The following is a 27563-nucleotide window of genomic DNA, read 5'->3' as shown; positions in this document are numbered from 1 at the left end:
TTTTGCGAAAACCAAAAACTGCATTTAATACGCAAAATGTTCACGCTGAACAACAGGTGGCAACAACACACACACATACAAAGAAACAAAAAAACGAAACAAAATGAGAGACAACTTCATGATACTGACTAGACAGCTGGCATATGTAACCACTGCACAACACCTAACTTATAAAATGACGTGTAACCGGCACAAAAACAGATCATTTGCATATGCTGCTTCTATGAACACAATTTACAAATGAAAAGTAACCTTATGAGAAACAACCACATACACATAACACTGCAAACGTGTGATTCTAAAAACATTGCATAGAGCGGTACTTCTTCGCACATATTAAATTTGAACATTGCATGAATCGGGCAGTTCTTGCAAAGGTTTGGTCGATGGCTTGTGCGGCACATCTGTGCATTCTGTGCCTAAATTGCTCAAACATCTGCAAGAGAAAAAAAAGAAAAGAAATTGAATTTCGGATTGTTTTCCTTATTTTTCATTAACATGTAGGTAACTCAAGTCCTCACCAGGCATGGGCAATCAACACGCACTCATAAAAAAATTATGCACAAAACAGCAATAAGCACAAACAAAAGAACGAATGCTTATAACAATTCTCAATGACATACTAATGAGACAAGAGTAAATATCCCAACGCTGTCAACAAAAAATTTCAACAGTGGAAAAAGAGAAGTTAATGTATGTTAAAGAAACTGACTAGCCGTTCAACATCAGTTAATGAGTCTTCAAGTTCGGTTTTGGTGAACACTGGCTGATGTACTTCTGTCTGCAAGCCCAAACGGGCAGATGTTTAAATGAGAGATGGAAAGAGCATTTTTACAATGTTCACACAGCTGTTCAATGTTGTCTTGGCATTCAATGCAGAGATTGCCCTTGTGTGCCTGAATTTGAAGAATGTGTCATAATCTCCAAACACCGAGACCAGCTTACCCGCGAAATCACAGAGGCTAACAAGACTGGGTGAGCTTCGGATCAGCATGCCTTCTATTGCCCTCACCAAAAATGAAATCAAGTATCTGGCTGTGATGCGAAAGGGACTTATGAGATGTGTGACATCATGCAAAAGATTTCATTACTTTTTGCTCATGTGTAAAGTATATAGTTCTGGCGGTTTTGCAAATGAAGCTTGGTTGAAGTCAGCACACGTGTTGTGTTCTCTCTTCTGTCCTCATCTTTTGCGCTGTGCAGACATGTTGATATTGAATCAACAACTCGCCCAAGCTTCCACTTTATCATGCAAACCTGCCCTGAATTCATTAGTGAAAAAAACTTTGACACAGGGAAAAAAAAACGAAAAAAAGGAACTTGCTCCTGGTTGACCAGCAGATTTCACTTTTAGTTCTTACTAGGGGTGAGTGAATAGTAAAATTTCCTATTAGAATCAAATATGAATATTCTAAGAAAACTTGCTTTGAATATCGAATTTAATATTTTGTTATATATAAACAAAGCAAAATATAAAAAACTCCTGTGTAGTCTGCTTGGCAGCAAAAGGCTTACGTTATTTGATACATTTAATGCTGTTCTCAAATGGAACTTAGCTCATTTGAAAAGCTTGTAATTGAGTACAAAGGAAATGCCCCTGTATCTGGTGCACTATGACAATGACAGCAATTCAAAAAACAAAAAGCACCTCAGCAGATGTCACACGGAACTGTAGCGGTCATCGAAGGATCGAAGTGCATTACAGTATCGCACGTCATGTTAAGAGATCTAAGATGGTCACATAACCTAAACAAGTGGATATGCTTAAATCTGGGGAGGAAATTCGTAGACTGTTCAAAGCAAGACATGCATGTTTAACAACTGGAAACTATTATTTATAAATGATTTTCGCCATGCATTCGCTCCCCAACTCGTGCGTTCACGCAACAACTACGGTTCTGCAGCAGAATCATTTGGAAGACTCTCCTCCTAAATCAGCCTTCTCTGCTGTAGACTTCAAAAACTCTTTCTGTCCCTCACTATTCGAATGAAACAAATATTCAACAACTTTGAACAGAAAACTGTCGAATTAAATACAAATTGAACAGCAAACACTATTCAATTAGTATTCGAAATTTTGTATATTCGCACCGTGTTATTCTTTTTATCCAAAGTGTTTACATATTATGTTGCTATATTTTTGTGGATTATACCCAGCTTTATAGAGCCAAAGTTCTCTGCATGAAAGATAAATCCTAGGCAGAGTACTAAGGAACCGTAGGTTCATCAGCAGCTGTCAATGGCATTCTCGACTTCTGACATGTTCTCGGAGGCAAGCTCCTTTCTTGTCATCTTGCCATTACGTTACGTGACAAGCCAAGTGTCTCTGATCACAGCTGGTATTTCAAGCACTACAAAACTACAACTGCGGTGAAATACACCATACTACCAAGGCAGCATGGTGCAACTAGTGGTGACGTTAAAGGATCAAAGGTAAACATTCAGCAGATATCTGCCTGGTTGGAGACAACTGTGTGTTGACATAAATGCAAAATTGGGCAGCTGTGAAATGTACAATGGGTCAAGAAAGTTTCTGGAACGTGGACACCACATAAGAGAACGAATAAACCCAACCAAGCCTAAACACGTAGCTCAGATTTGAAAAGTGCACACTGCGGACTCCAAAGTCAGGTGCAGAATGCCATTCTAAACTTTAACCCTTTCTGGTATAATGATGCCTGCTGAAATGAGAATGTGTTGCAGGAAATATCCGACAGAGAAAAACAAACAACAAGACTAATTTCAGACATGTGAGTGTCAGCAATGCTAATTCGATCATTTGTCCACACTATGCCACAGATAAATACGGCTCTCCCTGAAATTTCACAAATGCCGATGAGTTGAATCACACTGAGGTTAAGCATCTGCACTCTATATTTTGGAGCCTGCTGCCTTGGGTGGTACAAAAGTGGTCATCAAATATTCTGTGCCCATATTTGACACTATTATGATTGCGAATTGAGAAGTCTGAAGTACCACATGCAGCTTACAACACACTGAGTTTTTGGCAGTTCATGAGAAAAACCTTCGATACATTTCCAAAATCTCTAGTGGAGAAAGTTGTCTCTATTTCCTGCCTAACTTTTGTCATTCAGATGTACGTAAATTTGGATCAGAACAAGTTAAGGTGCGAAATGTTCAAGCTTGTTCACAGTTTCTGAAAAAACATGACAGAACAGTTTCCAAACAGAAAAGCTCAGTGCAAAAGAGAGAGAGAGGTGGAAGTACTTACATGTCCTCCGACTGTCATGAAAGAAGAAAGGCATCAGAGTCAATGCATTGACGCAACACTCCTGTGAGGATGAATTCGGCTGAGTAGATGTCTGAGGAATAGAAAAAAAAAAAAAAAAGAAAGGCTTTGACTCGACAGTTGAATTATTAGCTGCAGTATGCAGCACGGCTTTGAAGAAAACATTCAACGATACCACGAAAATTGAGATTGAGATTGAGCACAGCATTTAATGACCAAGCAAGCAAACCCACTTTTTCTTTTTCTCTTTTTTCAGGTGACACTGAGCCATCAACACAAGGGTTCTGCGAATACTCAAATATTACCCAACTGAATCGTGAATGTTCAAATAATTCGAGAATCAAATATCCACTATTCAATTTCTCGAATATTCGGCACCGAGACCGAATATACTGCGAATCAAATATTTAGTATGCATTCAGTTTCTCGAATAGCTGGTGTATTTGGTGCAGAGACCCACACAGTGCTCTACGTCGCATTTGCTGCGGAGTCCCTTGTGCTCAATGTCACTTAACTCTTTCCGTACAGCGCCCACTGGGCATCGTTAGCCGCTGTCGAGACCATCCGCGCCGCTCCCACACACTCTGTGCCATCGCACATGAAGAAGAAGAACTATGTTTTTGTTTTATAAGCAGTTCGCTTTTTACCTGCAATGCGTTAATTTCTGAATGCGCTCTGAACATTTGCGATTGTCAAAGTAGAAAGCAAAAATGACTGCCTCCGGGATTGACCCGCGCGCTTCGAAAGATAGCAGATATCGCAATTTCACTGCGTTTACGGCCGATTTTAGCGATAGATAGAGCAGCAACAAGTCTGAGGATGCTGCCTTTTCGTTGGACTTTGACTCCAAGAGCAACAACAAAGCAAGCCAGCCCGGAACTGTTCCTTGGTGACCGCAGCCCTGCACGCCCAACTGTAGTGCTTGCAGTTAAATTCTTGTAGTGGAATACCTGCTCAATGAAAAAATTTTTTTCCAAAGATAGTGCCTTTTAAACAGCAATAAATTTTGTATATCTCATAATTTCTGTTACATTTTTTTTTAGTAGATACTAGTGTGTCTTTAGAAACTTTGTTCCATTTTATCCCACAATCTTGATTCTGGAAATTCATCTTTTTTATGACACAAATCTCGTTGACAATACCTTTACGAGTGAAAAGTGCATTCATTCTGCCTTTTGTTTATGCCTTACATAAAATATCGAGTGCAGTAGCTCCTTCAGAAAAAAAAAATAATAATAATGTGGCGTAACCTACAAAGAACACCAATTTTTCCTATGGTAGCGAAAAAGTTAAGGTTCATCAGGTTGACAGAAGAATCGAGATGATAATGTGACGCTCACGGAGATAACGGAAAAAAAAAGCAGCGCATACTTTGAAAAGTGTGGAAGCATGTGCGAAGACTGGGCCAATTAACCGGGCCTAAAGGCACACAAATCGCGTTGGATATGCACACGAAGAAGAACTTATCGCCACTTCAACAGCTGTCAATCTTACCTGCACGTGATCTCGGACTGATCACTGATAACTATGAGCCAACTGTATGAACATATTAGCAGCAAGCATTCCGAGACAGTTTGCGGTCCGTTTTACCACATCAGCCAGTGGCGAATTTTCGTCACAGCCAAGCTGACTAGACCATTAGGCCTAATCGATGCTTTTTCATCGGGTGTCAGCGACTTAAATTATGGCTTGGTGCCGAATCGACCAAGATCTATTTGCAGTTGCTGCATGACATTTGGAAAGCTGACAAACCGCCTTGCAAATGAAAACGAGTGTAAAGAATGGCAATAAAGTTGCTCACGGCTGCCGTCTTTGTGACACGCCTACACCGTATGGTGGCTTCTCATTACGATGCCATTCGAAGATGCACACCGGTCTCTTTTCTTGCAGCTACGAGCAACCCGTCATAAAACTAGCTTTGGACTTGCACGGTGGGCACGAAGGTGTAACATGACCACAGTGCGCTGTCCTCTATGCTGCATGCATTTGTGCAGATGGCAAGTGGGGGAGGGAGGGAGGGAGGGACCGTCATGTGAACCTGCTGTGATTTTCCCGATTTCAGAATCTTTTGACAAGTGGCAAAGCATGCTGAACCTGACATTGGAAAGGCACCTAGTTCTTACCATTGGTGCCGACCATGAATGACCCACACAGCGCTAACCATGGCTACTCAGAGCAGTGATCCAAGTCACACGATGCACCATCGGCACTTTTGTCTGTCGCATAGATTGACCTTACAATAACCCACCTGCTGTAAAGGTGGGAAAGCCTTTCCATATTTTGGAGAAAAACTGGAAAGCAAAGCTTTCTAAGCAATAAAGCATTGCCATAAAATGCGGGTCCACTACTAAACTGAGAACCTCATTGGTATTCAATACAATGAATGCCACTAATTCTTTAGCTTCAGAGGGAAAAAAAGCACTTTATTTTATTCAACAGACGTTCTGCTGATAAGAAATATTTTCCAGACCTTCAAATACTAGAACTGAGCTGTAACCAGTGCTGGCATACTAATTTGGCCTTCCCTTTAATAAGGATAGGCAGTACTGTATACATATTTTGATTTCTGTGTACCTAATTTAGCCAATAGCTTGCTTAATTATTTTTCTGCAATGCTAGGAGACTCCCGAGCATGTCCAGCACCGTGCTCTCTTGCCCAAAATTTGCAAACATTAAACTTTGTAAAACATCTTCTGGTATTCGATATATGATTCATTATTCAGCAGTGTTTATTTAATTTGAAATCGAATATATTGAGCTATTCGGTATTTGCACATCTCTAAACGATACCTTTACAGTCGAACCAACTTATAACGATTAAAGATATAACAATCTACCTATTCTAATGACCCCATTCCAGTGCACTTAAAGTATTCTGACTATCTCTAATTAAGCAGCGTCCACGTTATAAGAAAACATTTTCTGTATTGTGCTGTTACAATGAACACTTTAAACCTGGTGGTGGCAACAAGAGGGCGCATGCCAAACAAAAACAAGATAGAAATGGGCACGCGCCACATGCTGATTTCGGAAGCTGCGAGCTGGCTCACTTGTTGTTCAAACAGTATTAGGGCAAAGAATTAGCGGTTACTCTGCCGTTATTGGGGCATCACGGATTGTTGCTGCTTAGTTTACATCGTTGCCCATTGCTGACGATGATGCCATCCTACCTTTCAAACTTTATTTTTTTATTGGCTGAAGTGACACAGAAAATGTAATTTCATGGCTCTTGGCATGCTCAAGCTGAAGTGGCTGATGGAATAAAAAAAACCAGTAAAGAAACACAAAGGACAAGAGGAGAGGTTCATACAACAACAACTTGCACAATGCAGCATGAAAACCGTTTTACGGCATGTGCTGCAGGGGTTGTCTATAAGTTCCCTCTCACATGCGAAAGATTTTACATAGGCCAAACCAGTCAATGTATTAATGACCGCCTGCTTGAGCACTACTCCTCCCTGGGGTCAGATAACCATGCAAACTTGCCTCGCCATTGCAATGAATGTGGTTGTCACCCTTTGTTCAGCAATGTAACAATTCTCGGTAGGGTCAAGGGCAAAGAAGAGCGAAAAATCCTGGACGCGTACTACATCAGTTTATTAGGTGATGACTGCGTTAGTACAACCAGAGTCCTTCCATGTTTTTCTGGTCACGAAACTCCGCCGTCACGCTATGGGAGAGGTTCATATGCTGCCCAAAGGTGCCGCGACGCGGCGCCACTGTGCCACAGAGGGCATCGTTAGCGTACCAAAATGCGTGCGCAGCGCGAGGCGAGCTGAGTGATCGGGTGCGTTCTGTGCATGTGCTGCGCTATTTTTCGAGTGCTGGCATCTTTAGTTGAAGTGGCGGGGTGGGACAACGATGCCGAACATGTGTTGCAAGTAACAGCTGAAGAAGTAGAATGGTGGTGTCTCTAACAAGCCATTTAAAAAAATTGCTGTATTTGTGATGTGGCTACTTGTGTTCGTTTGAGAGTTGTTTAGCCATGTGTTATGAAATGCTTATGCTTTACACTTTCTTGTTTATAGAAACAATCGATGATGCATTCTGTATTTATTGCCATTCGTTTGCTGGTGTTTGTTTCCTGCCCCCCAATGCATATCTATCACGTTTGATGTTATTTCTTTATGCTTAATGTATCAGTGTCATGCTTTTAACAAACTTCTTGCATTGTGAATGGTGGACCATTCGTGACCGGACGCCTCTGTGCTGTCTGTATTTCGCGCCGCTTATTTTACATGATGAATAAATGATCCTGCTTGTATGTTGTTTTTGCACCAACACGCTTTATTTCTTTTCTTAATCGAATTATAAGGTTTTCTTCTCATTTTTCGACCATGGTAAGAATATCAGGACCGGTTATTGCAGCATTTTAACATATTGTAAATAGTTGCACATTAGGAATCAAGGTACCTAGTCTCGTCGTTTGTGCGTTGAAACCACGAGCAGCATGAATAAGTGCTAGGCTCACTGACGCTTCTAAACGACTGCTTGCTAAGGCAATTGCCTAATTACAATACAGCGAGTTTCAACTGTGCAGGTCCTAACACTTCACGTTCGCCTTAATCCGTTGGTAAAAGCCGCACCGAAGACATTTAGTAGCGAAGTTTGTCTTGCATTAATCCTACCTAAATCTCATTCAGAAATGGCATCGCTTTGCAGAGAAATCTTAAGCGCATGGAGCAGCTCAATTTCTTTTTCTTTGTCATTAAGTATTCTACAGTAGCAGCCCTTTGCAATAACAATTTCATTCTTTGCATTTCCTTATAAAATACTGCCCACAGTCAGAGTCCTTCTCTGCCACAGTTTAACAGAAAGTGAACAGCTGTGCTCGCCGAACAATCTGGCGCTATGCGCAGCGGAGAGTTGGCGCTTATTTACAGGTAAGCGGAGGTGCAACATCCCATATGTCTGCATCTGGTGATAAGTGGGACCACCGGTGCTTTGTTGCCAATGCGCGGTGTTTCATTTCAGGCAAATATTAAAAAGCGGAGCCCACCGAAGTGTTGAGGCGAACGGCGATGATGAAGAAATCTGGACCGAGACCGCCCGGCCGTGTACAGCGGACGCATTTCGACGGGGGCGAAATGCAAAACACCCGTTTATTTAAATTTAGGTGCATTTTAAGGGATCCCAGGAGGTCAGAATTAATCCTGAGTCCCCCACTACGGCGTGCCTCATAATCGTGTAGTGGTTTTGGCTCTTAAAGTGCCAGATTTCTTTTTTTCTTTTTTTGGTCTGAGACCGCCGCAAGCTCCATGTTATGAGCGGCTTCTTTTTCTTCCCGAGTGCTCATGTCATGGCAGAAGACGCGCTCAGGCAGTAATTTAAACATATTCAATGTTAAAAATAGTTGCGTGAAACTAAAGCGACGGTTGAAGAAGTTGAGAAAGCTAGAATACCGAGGCTGCCCCACACACAACCACAGCGGTAGCGGCGTTCGCATGCCCTCTCATGCATGGTTGCGCCTCTAGCAGCGGGCGCTGGCTCTATATGAAACTGAGGCGGCAGTTTTGTGACCAGAAAAAGAAAATGGAAGGACTCTGGTACAACCTTGGTGCACTTACTTGAAAAATAATTTGGATTTCTAGGTCGGTCATGATAGAAGCGTTTCTTGTCTTTTCATGCTCTGTGGTTAGTGATGATGCGGTTGCGCATGCTCTGCTGGCCTTGCTGGGACTACACTGATTCTAATAAAGCTCAGTTGATAGTAACCAGTCGTTGTGGTGTGAACATCTCCTCTTGTCCTTTGTGTTTTTTTACTGTTTTTTTTTTCCTTCAAGTATGTACCAACAGGCCCAGACTTCAACCCTTCTGGCTGATGGACAGCCATAATGACAAAACCTCTGCAAAATGGCGGTGTGCCGCAGTAGTTTGTGCTTCTAGCCAGCTAGAATGCATCGCTCTCAAGTGCAGAATCCACTTAAGTCCCACTGGTAGTAAAATATATAGCAAGTTATAGAAGAAAATAAATGGCTGCGGCTTAATGTGCAACGTAACGCGTAAGTTAGATGCTCTTTTTTGAACAACATTGAAAATATTTAAATTCTGATTTTTGATCGAAGTGATGTCACATCTTAAACCCCTTAAGAATGAGACATAAGAATACCTGAAATAAATATTTCTTTTGTAGAATTGTGCAAAATACACCAAGAATAAGGATATTCAACGAAAAGAATAAATATTTTGTTGAAACTTTTTCAGGAATAGGTTTGTTGCCTGTGGGCAATACCAGACAGGACACCAAAGCAATCTTTTCCCCAAGCCACCTATGGCTTTGTGTGGAACTCACCCAGACAGTACTTGTGGGATGCGAAACTGAAGTTTACATAGCATTTCCTCGACATTAACTGCATGATGGCACTGAAGCTGGAGATGTTGCATCACCTCTGACCATGCTCTCAAAGGAAAGCTAGTCGTGCGCCAAACTTTTCCTTTCTCGTGCTTTGTTCCTGCTCTTAATTAATAAATGAAGCTTGTTGCTCATCATCCAGTGTTGCCCAAAGAGATTTACCAGAAACTCTGTACTCAGAACCGAAACTTGGCAAGAAAACCAATATTTTTTGGGTACGTTGCCAACAAACGTTCATAAAGTGCGAACTGTTGATGTGAGCTTCTGTGTAGGCAATTTCTGCATGTTTTAAAGGACAAGTCCACATGTAATTAACTACTTCTTGTGGAACTATCGCGCTCTAAACGAGTTCGACTGTACTGTCGAATCCACTTATAACAATATTGAAGTGCCACGAAAATTACATTGTTATAACCGATAATTGTTATAACCGGGTTGCATGAAAAATTCAAAGTGGAGGGATGGCAGAGGTGATGTGAGAAAACTATAATGGCGGGGAGGCCAGTGCCCCTCCCCACCACTTTCCTCCATCCGGTTGCTGATCGTGTTCACTCGTTTAACTGCTTCCTGGGCGCTCCGATCGCGTGTAACAAGCCGCGGCTGTCGGCATTAAAGAATGGCACTGCTATAAGAACTGCAAAGAGGGGTCAAGGGCGGCAAGTGATATGTGAGCACTGCCGAGGCATCGCTTTGGTGGCTCCAAAAGGGGCCTTTTAAAATTTGTGAGGACGCTGCCACGGCAGCCTGTCCACTTGAGATATCCAGAAGAAACGCTGAAGTGAGCTCGCCACAAGCATCTCGCCACGTACTTCTCACTGGCTTGCATGAGAAAACCCTATGTCCGTCAGCCTTGCATGCTTTACGTGAAGCTAGCTGACATCCTTCTCTAAGGCATTCAGGTGCTCCACGTAGTAGAGCGGAAGGATCCTCGTGAAAACAAAGCCCCGGAGAGTCTAAATCATCTGCCGAGCCTCCTGTGAGGACACCGTTGAGGCTGCCTGCCCTATCACGTCATCGCTGCCATCATTTCCGTCGCTATCTGATGCAAGCAGGTTCGCGACAATCGCCTCATCGGTTATAAGCACTCAGTTCCCAATTCTATAGCTGTGCACTTTCTTTTCACCGGCAATGTCGTGCATTGCCGATGATAAGTGGGCACGTCAGCCATCTTCTGTTTAGGCGGTGAGTCAAACGAGGCTGAGAAACCGTGTGCCCACGAACGATTTCAACGCAACCAACAAAGAAGAATGCGAACGATTAAGCTGTTCACAGAACTGAGCTGAATGAGGAGCCAGCGAGCGATATGTGAGCAATCTACGAGCAGCATAGTTGGCATGGTCCGTTTGTGCTTTGGAGGGAGGGGCGGCGTAGAGCTATGGGCGGAGCCCATTCGTGTTTGGAGGGGTGGAAGGGCAACGAGAGAGAGGCGCGTCGAGATGGTTGAAAAATGAGCGCGCGGCGGCTGTTGGAGCAGCAGCTCAAATTTCTCATTTTGTTTTCTTTTCAAGGATTTCGCATTTCACTACCTTTTGGCTCCGACACGCAGCAGCCAGACTTCATTGTTAAAACCAATAATACGGCATCAGGGCAGTGTAGTAATCGGGTTATTTCACCATGGAAAACATACAAAAGTTGACAGTGCAGCAGCTTCTTATTGTTATAACCAATATATTTGTTAAAACCGGAATTGTTATAAGTGGGTCCGACTGTATAATGGATTATCAGAGTCAAATAGGAGTAAACTGATTTCAAAATTCAACGCATTTTGCTTACTAATGTTCTTTGACATGTAATCCCGGCAGAGATGCAGGTCGTTGTCACAGGATATGACTATGAACTTGGTTCCCCCCTGAAAGGAGAGAGAGAAATAAAGGTAAAAAAGTAAAGGAAGATTACAGTATGTCATGCATCACAATCCATTGTAATGATCAAACTTGCAAGCGTGCACTACAAAGGCACCACAGGTTTGAGAAGCTAAACATCTTTGCAGATTATGGCATTCTCTCTGCAGCAAAAGCATAAAAAAGAAAAATCAGGTTGAGTTAGTCTTTGACTGTTAAGAATCAATCAACTTTGATTAAGTAATCAAATCTATCATAACTAACAGCTGACCAGCCTGAATGGGATAGACTCCTTTCGAAATCCAAAGGCATTGACGATACATCTCTTTAGGTCATTTCTTAGCATACAATGTTCTGGTGTAGGTAAAAGAAAACTAGTGCCATATTTAAAAGGATCCTTTTCCTATAATCCCATCCACATCTATGATCCACCCCATTGAGCAGCTGATAATGGTGATATTGAGGCTGTGGCTTTGTGTGAGCTAATGATTAAGAGCAAAGAAAAGAAAAATCAAAAGCGCCATTACTAAACATGGCCTAAATGCTCCCATATTTGCACGATTCCAACGCACACCTTTTTAAAAAAGAAAAAATGCGTTCAAATTAGCATGCGCGTTACAATCGTGACTAGTTCTATTCAAAACTAAAAATGAAATGAAATTTTACTTAAAAATAAAAAAAGGAGGAATGCTCAATGCAAGGTAGTTACCGTAAAAACCGGAATATAGGTCAAAGTTTTTTTCAAAAAACTATTGCGAAAAGTCGACTCTCGTCTGATATACTGGACATTGGCGGAAAAGCTACGGAAGTCTTGCAACAATGGGCGGATGAAGTAAAGAAGCGCCTTCTCCATCGCTATAGTGTACTAGAATAATGTGTTATTCTAGTACACTATAGCCATCGCCATCCGCAGCAGTGCGTCGTGGCGTTTACATTGTCACATTTTTGCGTTTACGTTGTCACAAAGTTATATTGGTTAACGGCTGCTTTTTCACATTTTGTTTCAAAATGAGTGGAAGCCGACAATTAGTCACCATCGCCTTCAAGAAAAAGGCGATTGAGTGCGTGGAAGCCCACGGCAACCTCGCGGCACAGCGCAAATTTGGAGTATCTGAAAAGAGCATTCGGTACTGGCAAAGACAGAAGCAGCAAACCAACAGAAAATGTCATTTCGTGGGTGGACCGCAAAACTGGAAGACAAGGTTGAGGAGTTCGTCCGGGAGCTGCGTGTAAGATCGCTGCCTGTGACAGCCGAATGCATCCGTTTCAAAGCGGTAGAGATCGCACACGCCTCTGGACTGGGCAGCGAAAAAGCACTCGTCATACAACTCTAGTTTGGGCCACGCTAATCAAACGCGTTGCTCTGATTCGGAGTAGCGCTTGCGCACTTCGTGCCCTTTTGCGTACTGTACACCCGGCCAATTTTTAGCAGTATTGCGCGACCATCGATCCGCATGTTTGTCAGCACGTTATCATCATGGCACGGAGCGGCAAAATAGCGTAAGTAAGTGCACGTGTACACATGCGCGTATCTCGTTTGTTTCACCACTCAGCGCCATTAATAAGGTGCTGACAAGCACGCGGGTCGATGGTCACACAATACTGTTAAAAATTGGCCGGGTGCACATGCGAGCAGCATTTAAATAAACACTGTCACTATTGTGCATGAGTCGCATTTGTTTCAAGGTAAGGGTGTCTTTCGGTACTTTTGCCATTGAAAAAGATTTTTTTTTTTCATTTTTAGAATTCGTTAGTAGGGGGATCGACCTATATTCCGGTCTGACCTATAGTCCAGTTTTTACGGTAGCCATACTGCCATCAAACAGGTCGTCTGAAGAAAGTGACGCCCGGACACGTCTCAAGGTGGGTCTATGGTGCCTGGAATGCCTTCCCGCAGGCGATGGTTGTGTGAGCCTCCAGAAGTATAGCATTTCTAATGTATTAAATGGATCTGGAGATGACTTTCTGTGGTTGGTAGACAGCGAAAAGGAAGTGTTGTTGGACTTTGATAGCCACTAGCCGCTAAGATTCAGCTGAATGTATGTCTGTGTGCTTTTGTACGTTCTATAATATTGTTTCAACATTGTACGCGTTGACTCAGGTTTTGTTACTTGATGTTCTCAGTAGAATCGGCACCAAGTTACTTTTTGGGTATTTCGGCAGTAATATAACTGTGCGTTAGCAATCGTTGGTATGATAGAATCGTGCAATACGGTACATCCCTCATCTACCAGTTTTGCTTGCTTCAATATATTTTGCTATGGCCTCTTACATGTTGGGCTTGTTTCAAAACAGCTGGTAAGCTTTGTAGTCCACAATCCCTGTTATTGGTTTTCTATGCCTATACTAATCAAGAGCTAAAGCTTAATCATAAGATAAAAACTAAGAAGAAATGCCGAATAAGTTTTTTACTGGGTACCGTACTCTTTCAAAACTCCACTTGCATTTCTTTCATAGAAAAAGATACTGAATATCACCAGAGAAAAATGAAGCAACAGTTTCCTTTTCAAATTTTGCAACTGAGCAGTTGTGCCGGTGATGTCAGATGTACCGGTGAGGTCACTATGACTTCGTGGATTTCACAGAATTTTCATGTATCTCAACTATTTTGGAGCAGGAGAAAGTTCCTCAAAGCTTTCATGTCAAGACTAGCTTACATTGAACTAAATATAATGCAATTCTCCTGTATTGAGAAGCACTCAAGAAACGTTATACAATGTACAATTTTAATTAATTGGAGCACGGGGAGCTGACTTTATAATATTGTGGTAGTGGTACCACAAGTCTTTCCTGCGTCCTTTCCGGTTACAAAGCCTGTGTTTAGATTGAGGCTGAGCTATCTGATATTTTGGAATTATCATAGGCCAGTCATGATTACTTCATGTTTCCTAGTATTACAACAGGCTAAGTTTGGTCAGTCACACCTATAGAATTGCTAACAGGCCTGTCTTACTGTGAATGGAATCTCTGGAAACCCCCCCAAAATGCAACAAGATATGGTAATTGTGACACCATTTTGAAGTTTCAGCAACAGCTCCCCGTGACATATGCTTTGGCAGCAATGTTTTTTAGGGTTGTTTAAACTAATGAAAGAAAGACGAACACATTGCAATTGAAGAACCAGAAAATAAAGCATGGCAACACATGATTGCATTGCCTGCATAAGAAGAAAATGTGTGTGCAACTACAGTGCACAAGCCATGTCATCATGATGACATCATTAGTGCCACAATTTGGTCATGAAATGTAAGAGATAAATGACTAGATTAGATTTTTTTTTTTTTCAGTTCATAAGCACTCCCTTTCCACCTGCTAAAAATGCACAAAGTTCTAAAGAGTAATGGATAATTCTATATAGGTTTCACATTCTTTAAAGAGCCTTTAGAAAACAATGTTCATTCGGGCCGTCCTTGCAGGCAAGGGTAACCTATAAGCAATGAGGACAAGGCTACAACTGCACTCTGTTGTCCCACCCCCGTCTGACTTGCTAAGCATGCATGTGAATTACCTGTGTGACCGATGTGACCTGCTTGAGAGAAGGCCTCTTTTTCAGGTACACCATTCCGCCTGAACACTCAACAACGTCCTTCAAGATTGGGGGTGATGGGTAGACGCCAGGCGTGATGAAGAAGATCATGCCCTGCAATTGTTTACCACAGCAAGTGAAAAATGTAAAAATGTCCCAGACTTGCATTAAGACTTGCAAAGAAAAGTAGCACAGGGGAACATGGCATGCACTCTCAGCAGACAATGAGGACGAGAGGGGCTTCTGCATTCATATAAATGTTCACCATGACTAAGCAAATTATGAGCTAATGGTGGACAGTAAGACAACAGAGTTGCTGCAGGGGCACCTACCTGCCAGCCTGTGAATTTCAGGATATTTAAAAAATCCCACTAGCCAGACACCGAGAAAGGAAGTGGAGAGGGAGACAGGATAGCACGTAATAAAGCTTGCCCTGAACAGATGCCTTTCGCAAGATACACGCACAGTTTATTAACGATGATTTAGCTTTAGACGCAGCACACACAAGCAGCAACAAACTTGGAACAGGTGACTCTGACAATGAACACATTGTTTCCAGACCACAGTGACCTTCAGCGAATCTCCTGTTGCCGATTTCACCTGCTTCAGGAACTTTTCATGCAAAAACTAACTCAAAACAAGTACCCCTCCGGCATCTTTTCACAATCAGAAGACTTCCAATGTTAAGGTCTGAGACCTATGAACACAACTTTTTCAAGTGCAAATTTTGCAAAATTTTCATAAAACTTGGCGCAAATTCCACGAAATTGTAAAACGAGTCTAAATACATAAACTCTACGAAAAATTGCGGAGGGTTGGCATATACGCGTATAGCGTAAAGTAGAAAACAGCACAACAGGAAGACATGAGACAAACGCGATGACTCATGTTTGTCTGTCGTTGTCCTGTCCACTGCTTCACTTTCTACACCTCTATAACAACAGTAGATTACCAACCCACTCTACCATCCTCCTAAGTCACTAAGACTGCAGCGGCCAGCCTCTCGACTACTCCTCAAACCAAAGCACAAAGTGCCATTGCTCTCTTTACGCCACAGCTAGATGATGGCACTGCTTGGTCTGTGCCATATTATATATGTCATATTATATAATATGTCGTATTACTTAGCATTTCTAAACTGTGCTACCCACAACAGCTCTGCAGCAAGCTTGCAGATGGCACCAGGTGAGGAATGCAGGCTCACTTTTTTCATGGTGGTGGAGTGGATCTTCGGGGTTACTGCAGTTGCTAGTTATGGCGACAAGCCAAGTTCTTTTGCTGATATCATAGGCAATATTTCTGTGTCAGTAATTGAAGAAAATCTATTCCTAAACTGCGGTGCCACACAGATTGTCTTGTACTTTCTCCAGTAGGAAGCAAATTTCTTCTTGACAGTAGTTTTTCCATCTACTTGCCTTGAACAGTGGTGTCCGGTCTGTTCTCTGTAGAACTTGATCAAGGCTAAAACCAAATGTCTTTTCTGCATCTGGGTCATCAACCTGGTATGGCCGCTCTTCTGCAAGTCAAGTATACAAGGGGTAGAGATGAGACGGAAGGGAAGAAAGCTGCCCTGATTTTAAAGAGACAGTTATACAAAAGCACAGTTAGCAAGAGCAAGTGCTAGAGATCACCCTCATACTATACATGTGTACTGAAGGATGACGGTCTTTCCCAGAAATATCCAATCAAATGTTCTTTTCTATTCACATCATATTCGATTTGAGAATTCACTATTCGAAGTTGTTGAATATTCCTATCTGTTCAATGTAAGGGATAACAACACATGTTGGAGTCAACAAGCGTTAACAGCGCTTCCACAAATGGGACACAAATGACACTGCTCTAAATTATTCCTCTACAGAAGAATAGCGGCTATCTTGTAGAAGCACTGCTCCTTGAGCAAACACACGAGGAAGATAACTTCTGCTCAATAATGTCCGCTCATTCAATAAGAATGTCTCGCTCTTAGGCAGACTACGCGCAATTTTGGTGTCTCGATTTAGGAAAATTCATATATTATTTGGCTGCTTTCACTGTGTTTGAATCTCTTTAAAGGGGCCCTGAACTACTTTTTATCGAAGTGGAGCAAGGCCTTTGAAGTGAAAATAGACTATCTCAGAAATACTTCGCCACAAAAAGTACTTCAATTTGTTCAGCAGACGCGTAGTTATTGGCAATCAAACACGGCCTCCGCTGTGCTCCCGTTCCTTCTTCAATGCCTTGCACTGCGAAGGCTACGGTGCAGTGGGGCATGCCCACAACGCTCCATCTTCTAAATGTCACCGTGGCGCCCAGTTCAAATTTTATTTTGGATGTTAATGTAGACGCCACGACTTCCGCCTTTGGTGCCTACGACGTGCTAAACATAAGCCAAACGCGGTTGTCTTCAGCGAGCTGCAGTGTGCTTAGCCAGTGGACTTATCGCGGCACCCCGCGGCGGCCACGGTATCTATGCCATGTAGCCGACCGCAGCTTTATGTCAGCTATTGGCCAATAGCAGCCGTCTAAGGGTATGACGAACTAAAGTGGCCACAAGAGAGTGAGGACAAGGCCTTCTGTTGAAAAGAGAGCATTTGAGAGAAAGGCAACTTCACGATCCGCTTGCAAGCTCCACGCACTGTGTATGACAGCAAAACTTGGCTGAGATGTTCACAGCAGCGTACGCTACTCGTGGACCATGTTATTTAGCCAAGCCCGAGGGTTGGTTCAGGGCCCCTTTAAAACACTGTGTTGTGCTGCACAGTGCCGCACCTCTCTCCCTCAGCGAACACAATACTCATGTGTATCTGATGTCGTGTGGTTTGTTTGTTTCATTACTGTTATCGTTGTGGCGCACCAGACAACTGAAAGCAGTTTATCATTTACAAGCAATTCAGTTGACCAGATGTCCAGTTGTGAAAATAATTGCATGCGTCTGTCTAAACAATGCAGATAAGCTTTCTAGTTACCAGACTTCACACAACCTTCGCACTATTTCATTTTGTTTAAAAAATAAGAAAATATTCTGAATTCGATTCAATTAGGAAAACTTAATACCCCTAAGCATTAGCTACACAACTATTAAATGAGGTTTATAATCTGCATTGTCACCTTCCTGTCGCTTAATATTATTCTCATTGCCTTAGTGTTATGCACTGAAAGGCAGTGAACACACAAAATACTTGTGCATCAAGATGTGGCAACACATAACTGCATAATGGCAGCCATAGTGATGAAATGAAGATACTGCAGAGTACCATAGCAAACATTTGAGGTACCTCATCTGTGTCCTCTACCTCATGCCCAATAAGACAAGTATTAGCTGTCATTCTGCATGTTTATTTTGTTCACGAATCTAACAGGCCATATCAACCTCTCTTTCCAACAAAAATAGAAAACTGTAGTTATAGTGTTGGCCAGAAAACTAATGATGTGTTCACCTCAATAGTGGATTGAACTGCTCCTTTTCTATGCCTAGCCTCCTCAGACTCAACAAAATTCTAGTGACACAATGTATATTAACGTCGGTTCTTATTGTCAACCAGTCATTTACGAACGTGAGAAACTTTCTACTTCCTTGTTCGGATAGCATGGCACATGCTCACATCAGCACCACCATGTATGTCGACAAAGAGTTAATTTCTCCAGTTTGTTAAGATATAAGTGTCTTTTGCGTGCCTAAACACATAGATACAGGTTTTGCATCATGTTTCGATTTGCTGCTTTCATTTTTCAGCCTGGATGGCAGCGCCAGTTGGTGGCACTAGAAATGTACTACTAAACATTCATTGTTGTGTTCTTCATGATGACACAGCAATACGTCTCACAGGAAGTATCAATTTTCTCAAAAACCAGAGGAAACGAAAGGATTGAATGCAGGTGATACCATAGTAGCTTGATGTTATGCCAGGATGCTTAAGGTTATCACACCTGTTTAAGTTGGAAAGGATGGAAGCCAGTGCCCACGGGAGTAGACACTGGTTCTGAGGGGGCTAGTGCTTCATTTTAGTATTACTATTTTTTAAAATTTCCTCATCACAACTACAGCAGTGACATGTTGAAAATACTCCAAGTTCCCAAGCAATGTGTGTATTTTTTTCCACCCTGTCATACTTCGATGATGAAGGTGAGGCATTTTAAAATAGAAGCCCTTTATTTGAAAGCCTTCATCTGTTAATTTTTTATCAGTTGCATCATTGCATGCCGTTTTCTCCCAAATCATTTGATCAGCTAGGTTCAACCTGCACCTCGACACAGAGCAGAGACTTCAGTGGCTTCCTTACCAACAAATGCATTGTTAGCAATGCTGTCCTGGATCCAGCGTGGCGTGACAACAAATTTAGCTGACCCAAAGGCTGAGAGCAGCTTCACCGTTCGCTGGATCTTGTTTGTCACCAAGTGTGTGCATTCTTTCGGTGACTTGGCCAGTGCACCGCCTAGCTGAAGAACACCCTGTACGTGGGGGACATAATGATAACTCGTTAGCATCAGACTGGCACACCTTAGTAGAGAGAATGATTAGATGACTTGGCTTATTCAATGTCTCAAAGCAACACAGGAGCTTTCAAGACAAGCCATAGTGGAGGAATTATTAATTTTGGGCACCTGGTGTTCTTTAACGTGCACCAAAATCTCGCTAAACAAATGCTTTTGCTCTGCTGCATATTTTGCACTGCATACATTGATTCCCAGCCAAGGTTGGGAATCGAACTCGTGACCTCGAGCTAAGCGATGAAAAGGTGCAGCTATTGAGTCACCAAGCTACATAGACTGGGGCACTTTGCTTCTGCAAGCAGTTCACAGACCTGCTTAAGGTTGCTGAATTCCACTGCATCAAAGGGGCCATGATACCAAATTTTCTGGTTTGAATTATGCATTCCCTGTTAAACTGCATGCATCCCACATCAAGCTGGCAAAATCTGAGCACATTTGGTGCGGTAAAAGCTTGTATGTGAATTCCTTATGTCGCAGTTAAACCACACACCGATCCAGCAACACTGGTGGGTGCGTGTGTGACATACGAGTTGTTTGGTTTTCGCATATTAAACTTGGCTATCAGCCCGAGAGTTTCGGCAGGTGTGCTCTAGTATGCGCTTTTCTCATTGCACGAGGGAAAGCATTGCGGGTATAGTGCAGTGACGATGACGCCCTTACTGCACCAGAGCATGCCAGAGTAAGGAAAGTTTGTACAACACGAACTTGCTGTGACCCTTCAGATTTCGGAATCTTTGACAGGTGGCAAATCACCTGCCGAACCTGACAATGAAGCTGCGCCTGCTTTTAACTGTCGGCACCGGCTATGCGCGGGGCAGTGATCGGGTCACATGATGCGCAGTCCTTTTGTCTGTTGTGCAGATTGGCCTTACGATAACCCATCTGCCGTAAAGTTGGGATGGCCCTTCTGTATTTTGGAGAAAAACTTGAAAGCAAAACTTTTTATGCAATATATGAAAGATTGCCGCAGAACATCACTAATTCGTAAGTTTGAGTAAAAAAAAGCAGTTGATTCAACTGAACAGAAATTCAATAGATAAGCAATTTTCCAGGCCTTTATATGCTAGAGCTGAGCTGTAATCAGTGCCGACATATTATTCTGGTGTCCCCTTTAATAAGACCTGACTGTACTGTATATCTTGATTTCTATCTACCTAAGTTACTGATAGCTTGCTACATTCTTGTTAGGCAGCACTGTATTTTATAGCCCAAAGTTTGTAAGCATCAAGTATTGGTCAATAATTATCTAATATTTGAAAATCGGCTTTTTTTTTATTTGATTCAACATTTGATTCAAGATTTACTATTCGGCATTCACACAGCCCCAACGTTTTGTTAAAAAGAACAAACATACATTAAAAAAATTTCAATAAGAATGCTCAGCAACATCAAGCACCAAGTTCACAAAAAGCTGTTAAGGTATGTAAAATAGAAAAAAAAAATGGGCATGTTGCATGTGGCTCCAGAGAATATCATTATATTCTGAACAAAGCTTTGCGAGGCCCACAACAAAAATTTAAAACAATTTCAAGTAAATAAAATAACACTGTCTGCTTTGAACATTCAATCAGTTGCTGTTTATAGCACCACAATACCTGTTTTCTCGGTGGAGTTGCACGGTTGTGAACATGATACATAAATTCTTTAAAGATCTGCAATTTGTTGCAGGTGTTGCATAGAACTTGAGAGCCTTAATAAAAATCAGGGCCTGTATTCATCAAAAACAGTTGATGCCAGAACTGCTCATAAGACCAATTGCCAACCAATGGCAAGCAGCAGCTCTTACAAAATGAAAAGCTTCGTAAACTCAGGCCTTTACTCAACAATAACTAGAATTTGTCTTTTTATTTTAGGTGCCACACATTTCACTCAAGTAAGTCCAGTGCTTGCTGAAGGAGATGACTTCTGGGTTTCACATGTACGTGAGTAAGGAGAATAAGGCAACGTGAGGAGTTTATTTCCAGCATATTTTCGGTGCAACATTTCCCAGTGTCAATGCATCCTTTTATGTCACCTGACAACCATGCCACTTTCACTGCCAAAACATTGACCACTGGGTTTCCATTCCAGCACTATCATCATCATGCAAGCCTAATGGACGTTACACACCGTGAACATCATGGTACTGCCCTAACCCCTATGCTTAAAATACATTAGAAATGCAACTCTTGGACTTGCTTTCTAAGAGCTAACGCTTCTTCATAAGTATAAGTTATGACCCATATCTGATTCCAAATCACAAAACCTTGGGTACAGTCGCATTTTCAATTTGTTATTGCTTTGCATACTATGTCTGTACCGGTACTGCCAGCCACAAACCATTTGGGGCTATGTACGCGCCGAGAGTGAACTAAACTTATTGTATAGACAAGACTATAAAGCGCATTTTTTTGTGGTGCACAACTGTTAATCTCACGTTCAACAGAGAGCCTATCTGGCAATAATCCCAGAAACCTCCTCACTTGCACTGCCCCTCCCCTCTCAGAGCTGGCACTCTCTCTCCATGCATCAATCAATCAATCAATCAATAAATCAATCAATCAATGCTAACAAATAACAATGGGCATATGTCTATGCAACTTCAGATATAAACACTCTAACAAACAGTTATACTAAATAAATATAAGCAAATAAATAAACAACCAAACAAAATGCACGGTGTCTTTTTCCACACATCAATTGTGCGTTCCAAGGTGCCTTGTTAGCTTAAATTCCAGAACATAAAGGAAAAGGTACACATCTATTCAGGTAAGTGCCCAGTCATCTTGACCAGCGGCGCTTTCGAAGCTAAGGCTAACAATTTTTCTTTTTCAGAGATTATCAAGGCATGAGATCTTTAAAACAGGAGCTGAGTAAAAAAGCTTAACTACGTGCCATTATTATGCAAAAACAACAAAGTGCGGGATGCCAACTTGCCTTTTTCAGTTCTTCCACCTCCTTCAAGCCTGTGAGGAGAACTTGCGGGACTTTGTCTTCCGGAAGAGTTGTGGTCACTGTCACCGGTATGTTCTCCTCCTCTTCAGGTGTTGGCCTGATAATAAAGATTACAGCACACCTGTACTCAGCATATGTGGCTGCTATATGTAGCGTGTGTGTATCAACACACACATGCACAGAGACAACACACACATAGAGACAAACACTTGTTGAGTCTAATGCCATAGTTGCCAAAATTCTTATTGCATGTAGCGAACATTCAGTGTAAGCAGCATTCACAACAAAGTTTACAAACATGAATAGAAGTAAATTAATTACATTGCTGCCCTAAAAATGGTACTGTGGGACATACACACCCACACAAACTAAAATATCAATGAGAAACGAAATAAAAATAAAGTGGTCTTGTCTCAATCTGCAGTACAGCCACAGCAATAACTGTGCCAGTTTGTCAAATCCCCATGTACTATTCCCTCAACAGACGTGTGACAACCCTGCAGTTAATTTGCATTAACACTGTGGCAGCACAGCACCTGCACATGAACTTAGGCAGCTGGTTTTGGTTAGGTTCACCACATACATTACATATCATATCACATCATATATGAGTATTGTACAAAATATTCATTGAGACAATTTCCAGTAGAATAAGGGCAACACTTGACTTCATTCAACCAAAAGAACAGGCTGGCTTCAGGACGGGACACTCTACAATGCATCACATCCATGTCATCAATCAGGTAATCGAGAAATCTGCAGAATACAATCGACCCCTCTATATGGCTTTCATAGATCATGAAAAGGTATTTGATTTAGTAGAGATACCAGCAGTCATAGAGGCATTCATGTAATCGAGGAGTACACTACTTTCAAGCAACTATGTAGGAGCATGCCAATCACAAAGTGCTAAACAGGCATGTTCTACTCTAGAGGAAGGACAAGAAAAAAGTGAGAGGAAGCCCCTAGTCTCACTCTCTGTAACAGAGCTGAAGCACCTCTGAATATGGGCCAACTCTTCTCCTTTGCCTACATCCAAGCACTTTTCCTCCATGCTCCTTGACCAAAGGCAACAAAAACAAAGGTCCAATGTGCCTATCACCAATGTAATAACAGCAGATGCTACTATACTGCCACTGTGCTAGCCATAACAAGGTTACTATGAGCCATGGATCTACCAGCTCCTTAAAACAAAATTGTGGTGTTGTCAACGCAGTATAAACGATGCCTAAAACGACATGCGACTTACGGCAGTTTTTTTAATGCATCTGGAATTGGTGACACCTCTCCTCGGTTTCCTTCTTCCTTGCCTCATATTAATGACTGCACTCTATAGTGTTTGGCTGTTCGGCAATATTGAACGAAATTACACAACTAAGTGAGTTTACGATTATATTGTGTTAGCAGAACTGTACAGAAACCTAATTGTCTGCGGCACGACAAGAATGATGCGGAACAAAACTATTGTAAAAGCACTGCACAAGCCAGAAATGTGAACGGACCTTTGCTGTTTTGGAGTCGTTGCTTCGGACTTCACTGGGTTTTCTTGCTTCCGCTTCTGAGCTTCCTTGAAGGCCTCTGAAGCCGTGAACCGCTGCACACAGTGAACAAGAAAGAAAAGGAACAGCGAAACGGTTCTCCTTGAATGAAATTAACAGAGCATAACAAGAACAGAAGGGTGCCAAGAAACAAGAATAAAGGAACAACAGAAACTGAAGCATCATACCTAAAGAAAAACAAGAGAACAATAGTAACATCAATCACATTAAGGCTAATTAAAAACAAAGCCCTCTGTTTAAATGCAATCATATTCGCCCACAAAACAGCTGCAGAGAACAAGTTCGCCAGTGAAGTAATATGCTGTGTAAAGTCGTACAACAGCCATGTCACTTAACAAAGAACAAAAAATTACATACAGGTTACATTTAGATTTTAATTGTTTCTAAGTGACACGTGTAACCTTAGGAGATTGGAAAAAGCCGTCTCTCTGCCTTATTTGGTAGATAGATTGCTTTTTATAATCTCCTTTGATTGGAAAAACAGACAGAAAGCCAAAGACACACCGACAGACATTGGCTTTGTACCCTAAGAGACACACTACTACAGTAATAAACACACGGCAATGCATTTCACACTTGCCGGTGTTATCAATCTCTATATCGAGCCCATGCCATTGTGCCATTTGGGAGAAGTTGGATCATAGTCAAAAAACATTATTAATCCCTATTATTCGAGTTATGGTGCTGAAAACTTGCAGATACAGTTAGATGTCGATAATAATGAAATTTTAAATATAATGAATTATGTAACTTTTTACAACTTCTTGCCCATAGAGCACTATGTATATTAAACCTCAATATAACAAAATGTGTTTATACACAATGTCAATATTATAAAGAAATTTCAGTGCCGTGCGAAGTTATACTGAGTCAATAAAATGAAAACTGGCGTGGATGCAGATTGTCAAAGGGTTGAATTACACATGGCTGCTTACAAGCGCAACTCCCAAATCATGCCGTGACGGAGAGTGGCCGCCGAAGTGCAGCAGCAAGACCCTCTTGCCATCACATTACTATAAAGTCCAAATACAATAACATTTTATCTCGCGCCTTAAGTCATATGCTGCAAGTGCACGGAAAAGCATGCGAGAAAGAGCCGAGAAGAATGGTGGCTTTATGTACACCATCTTCCCTCGTGAGCGGGAGGGGAGGGAGACGAGTGCGCAGTAATGTGATCAGGCGTGTGTTAGTGGGAGAAGCAGTGGGGGCAGGTTCGGCCGTAGCTGCGCATGCTTAAGCGTGTACGCGACTTGCACGCCTGGCCTTGGAGATGATCTGTGACAGGTGCGAAGACTGGACAAGACGAGATGGCTGTGGCTTTATGTGCACTGTCTTACTATTCGTTTAGTGCTAGAGGTCGCGTAACCTAAGTTTCGGAGACGCATTGAAGCGAGAGGCACATGAAGCGTTCACTCCCCTTTGCTTGCACTTTTCGAGATAGTGTCATTCCGCTGCAGGCGATGCTATAAGCTACGGCGGTGTAGTGGATGCGCAAGCTTTGCAGGCTTCACTTCGTACCAGCAATGTGAAAATATTGCTGACACGACACGAAACAGTCCCTTTGGTCAGCAACTCTCAATTTTAAGAAAATGAATTTTTTTTTCTAATTGAAATTCATTGTTTCTCATTGCCTGATAATCCAGAAAGTTTTACGGCCATTTCATTGGTAAGAAACATCCGTTGGCGACTGGTGATTTGCATAAAAGGTTGAATTAGAATATAATGTAATTTTGTTATATTGAAGTAAACTCTAGATTTTACTGGCTTCAGTAAAGTATAGCTGTTTGCCTTTATATGTATCTTTGTGTGCTTAATTCAAATACAGTGAAAGCTCGTTAATTCGAACTTCAATAATTCGAATTTATGGATAATTCGAACTGTACGATTTGGTCCGGCCAAGCTCCACAGAAGTCTATGTATAAAAAAGTCCGTTAATTCGAACGCGAGAAGGTTCCCTCACGGATAATTCGAACTACGCTCGCCTGGCACATAGCCAGAGAAACGCGCCTACTGCCTACACACAAGGCTGTATTGCCTCCGAAACGGAGAGAACGGCGAGAGAAGGCAAAATCGGAAAAAAATCTAACCGACGCGGGGTCAGCCAGAAGGCAGCGGCGGCTGCCGCCTCTCCGTTCTACGTGACCTCCAAGACTTCTTGCCCGTTGCGAATCTCAGAGGCTTTGCAAATCTTGTACAGCTGCTAATGTTGTGCGGAGATGGCACGGCAAGCTGCAAAACACAGCGAATCAAGTACGTCGCAGCTGCGCTTGCAATCAAGAGCCAACGAATCAGGGCCTTCGCCACCTTCACATGTTCAGCGTCTTTGTCTCGGCAGTCTTCATCGGTTGTGCACCTCTGTTTTCAGCTTAGGAGGTATCGGCCGTCGTGATTCATTGTGATGGTGTTAAGCCTCGGCTAACGTTCGTTTCGGTGGACATCGGTGGTGTGGCACAGTCGGACCCAAAGCTTCGACTTGAAAGTGGCATGTGCCCACGGTACACGCCATCACTTTCTGACACGCCAAATTTCTGACATGCCCTACTGCTTCCAAATCGCAGTGTGCTGTTGCCCTCCTTCACTTTCGTTAGTTCGAACTTTCGTTAATTCGAACTGAAGCGGCTTCCCCTTGCGGTTCGAATTAACGAGCTTTTACTGTATTAGGTAAATTTTTATCTGATTCGGTTCATACTTTACACGACTTACATTTCCTTAACTTTCTCAAAAATTCAGAGTAAAATTTGTTCCTCAGATTTGGTATACAAGGTATCAACAGCTTCTGCCCCCCGTGCTGTCATTTTACGTACCTTCCAGACCTCTTCTGTGAGCTTAATGGGTACCCTCCACGCCGCTGAAATACAGACATGATTATCAGTGAATACAGAGCAAATACAGGCATTTCTACTGAGGATTAGGAATAAAGAAGAGTGTACTTGATTCCAACATTTAATTTCTGTTCAGACCAGATCATCCTAATATACACTCAAAAGTTTTTTTTTTTTTTTTGAAACAGTCATAACAGTGAAGTTCCAATACTGGTTTCCGTGAGAGGTGCCAATTCAGTTCAACCGGCATTCCAATAGACAAATTAAGAATTCACACACAACAAGCTCTAGAAACTGTCTTAACTGAACTACTGCTGAGACAAAGACATTTTCAAAGTTACTTTGCATTTGTAAAATAATTCATTCTAGAAGAGAGTTGATCTACTTTCAGCTGTTCCTTTTGCTGCAACATAGTTCCTAGCATGAAAAAATAAATTTTACCAGAAAGAAGAGAGGACAGGACAGAGCACTCAATTCTTTTCCCTTTCTTTCACTGGCTTTTATTTTCTTTTAGAAAATATTATGTTGCAGCGAATCCACTGCAGCATTATGCCAACAGCAACTCAAGAAGGACAGTCACTACCTCCATTATAGTAGCCTTTGCCTAAAACTCTCCAGGAATGATAAACACTTAACTCACAGGGAATCCCCTCAGCGTTAAAAAAGTGCACAAATTGCTCTCCTTTATATCCCATAAATGTACATGAACAAGCATTCTCCGAAGCAGAGCACACAGTCAAACAGACGGGGAAAGTGTCTGGTAAATCACACTTCAAAATTACTGGTTTATAGCATATTAATGAGAA

General features: G+C 42.0%; 1 protein-coding gene across 2 annotated transcripts in view; it reads right to left on the bottom strand.

The window, feature by feature from the left end:
* Positions 1 to 27563, bottom strand: part of LOC135910750 (PAX-interacting protein 1-like) — a 91564-nt gene continuing 64001 nt past the window's right edge. For both annotated transcript variants that reach the window (XM_065442827.2, XM_065442828.2), the window contains 9 exons: positions 26740 to 26783; positions 23879 to 23970; positions 22359 to 22473; positions 19232 to 19400; positions 16385 to 16485; positions 14952 to 15083; positions 11376 to 11451; positions 3233 to 3323; positions 1 to 436 (listed from right to left, as the gene is read on the bottom strand). In XM_065442827.2, coding sequence (XP_065298899.1) covers positions 3247 to 3323; positions 11376 to 11451; positions 14952 to 15083; positions 16385 to 16485; positions 19232 to 19400; positions 22359 to 22473; positions 23879 to 23970; positions 26740 to 26783 — 806 coding nt within the window. In that variant the 3' untranslated portion in view covers positions 1 to 436; positions 3233 to 3246. The remainder of the gene's footprint in view (positions 437 to 3232; positions 3324 to 11375; positions 11452 to 14951; positions 15084 to 16384; positions 16486 to 19231; positions 19401 to 22358; positions 22474 to 23878; positions 23971 to 26739; positions 26784 to 27563) is intronic.

Source organism: Dermacentor albipictus, chromosome 2, assembly GCF_038994185.2.
Source record: "Dermacentor albipictus isolate Rhodes 1998 colony chromosome 2, USDA_Dalb.pri_finalv2, whole genome shotgun sequence".
Lineage (NCBI taxonomy): Eukaryota > Metazoa > Arthropoda > Arachnida > Ixodida > Ixodidae > Dermacentor > Dermacentor albipictus.
The sequence above is the reverse complement of the archived record's forward strand: the minus strand, read 5'-3'. Positions and strand labels throughout refer to the sequence as shown.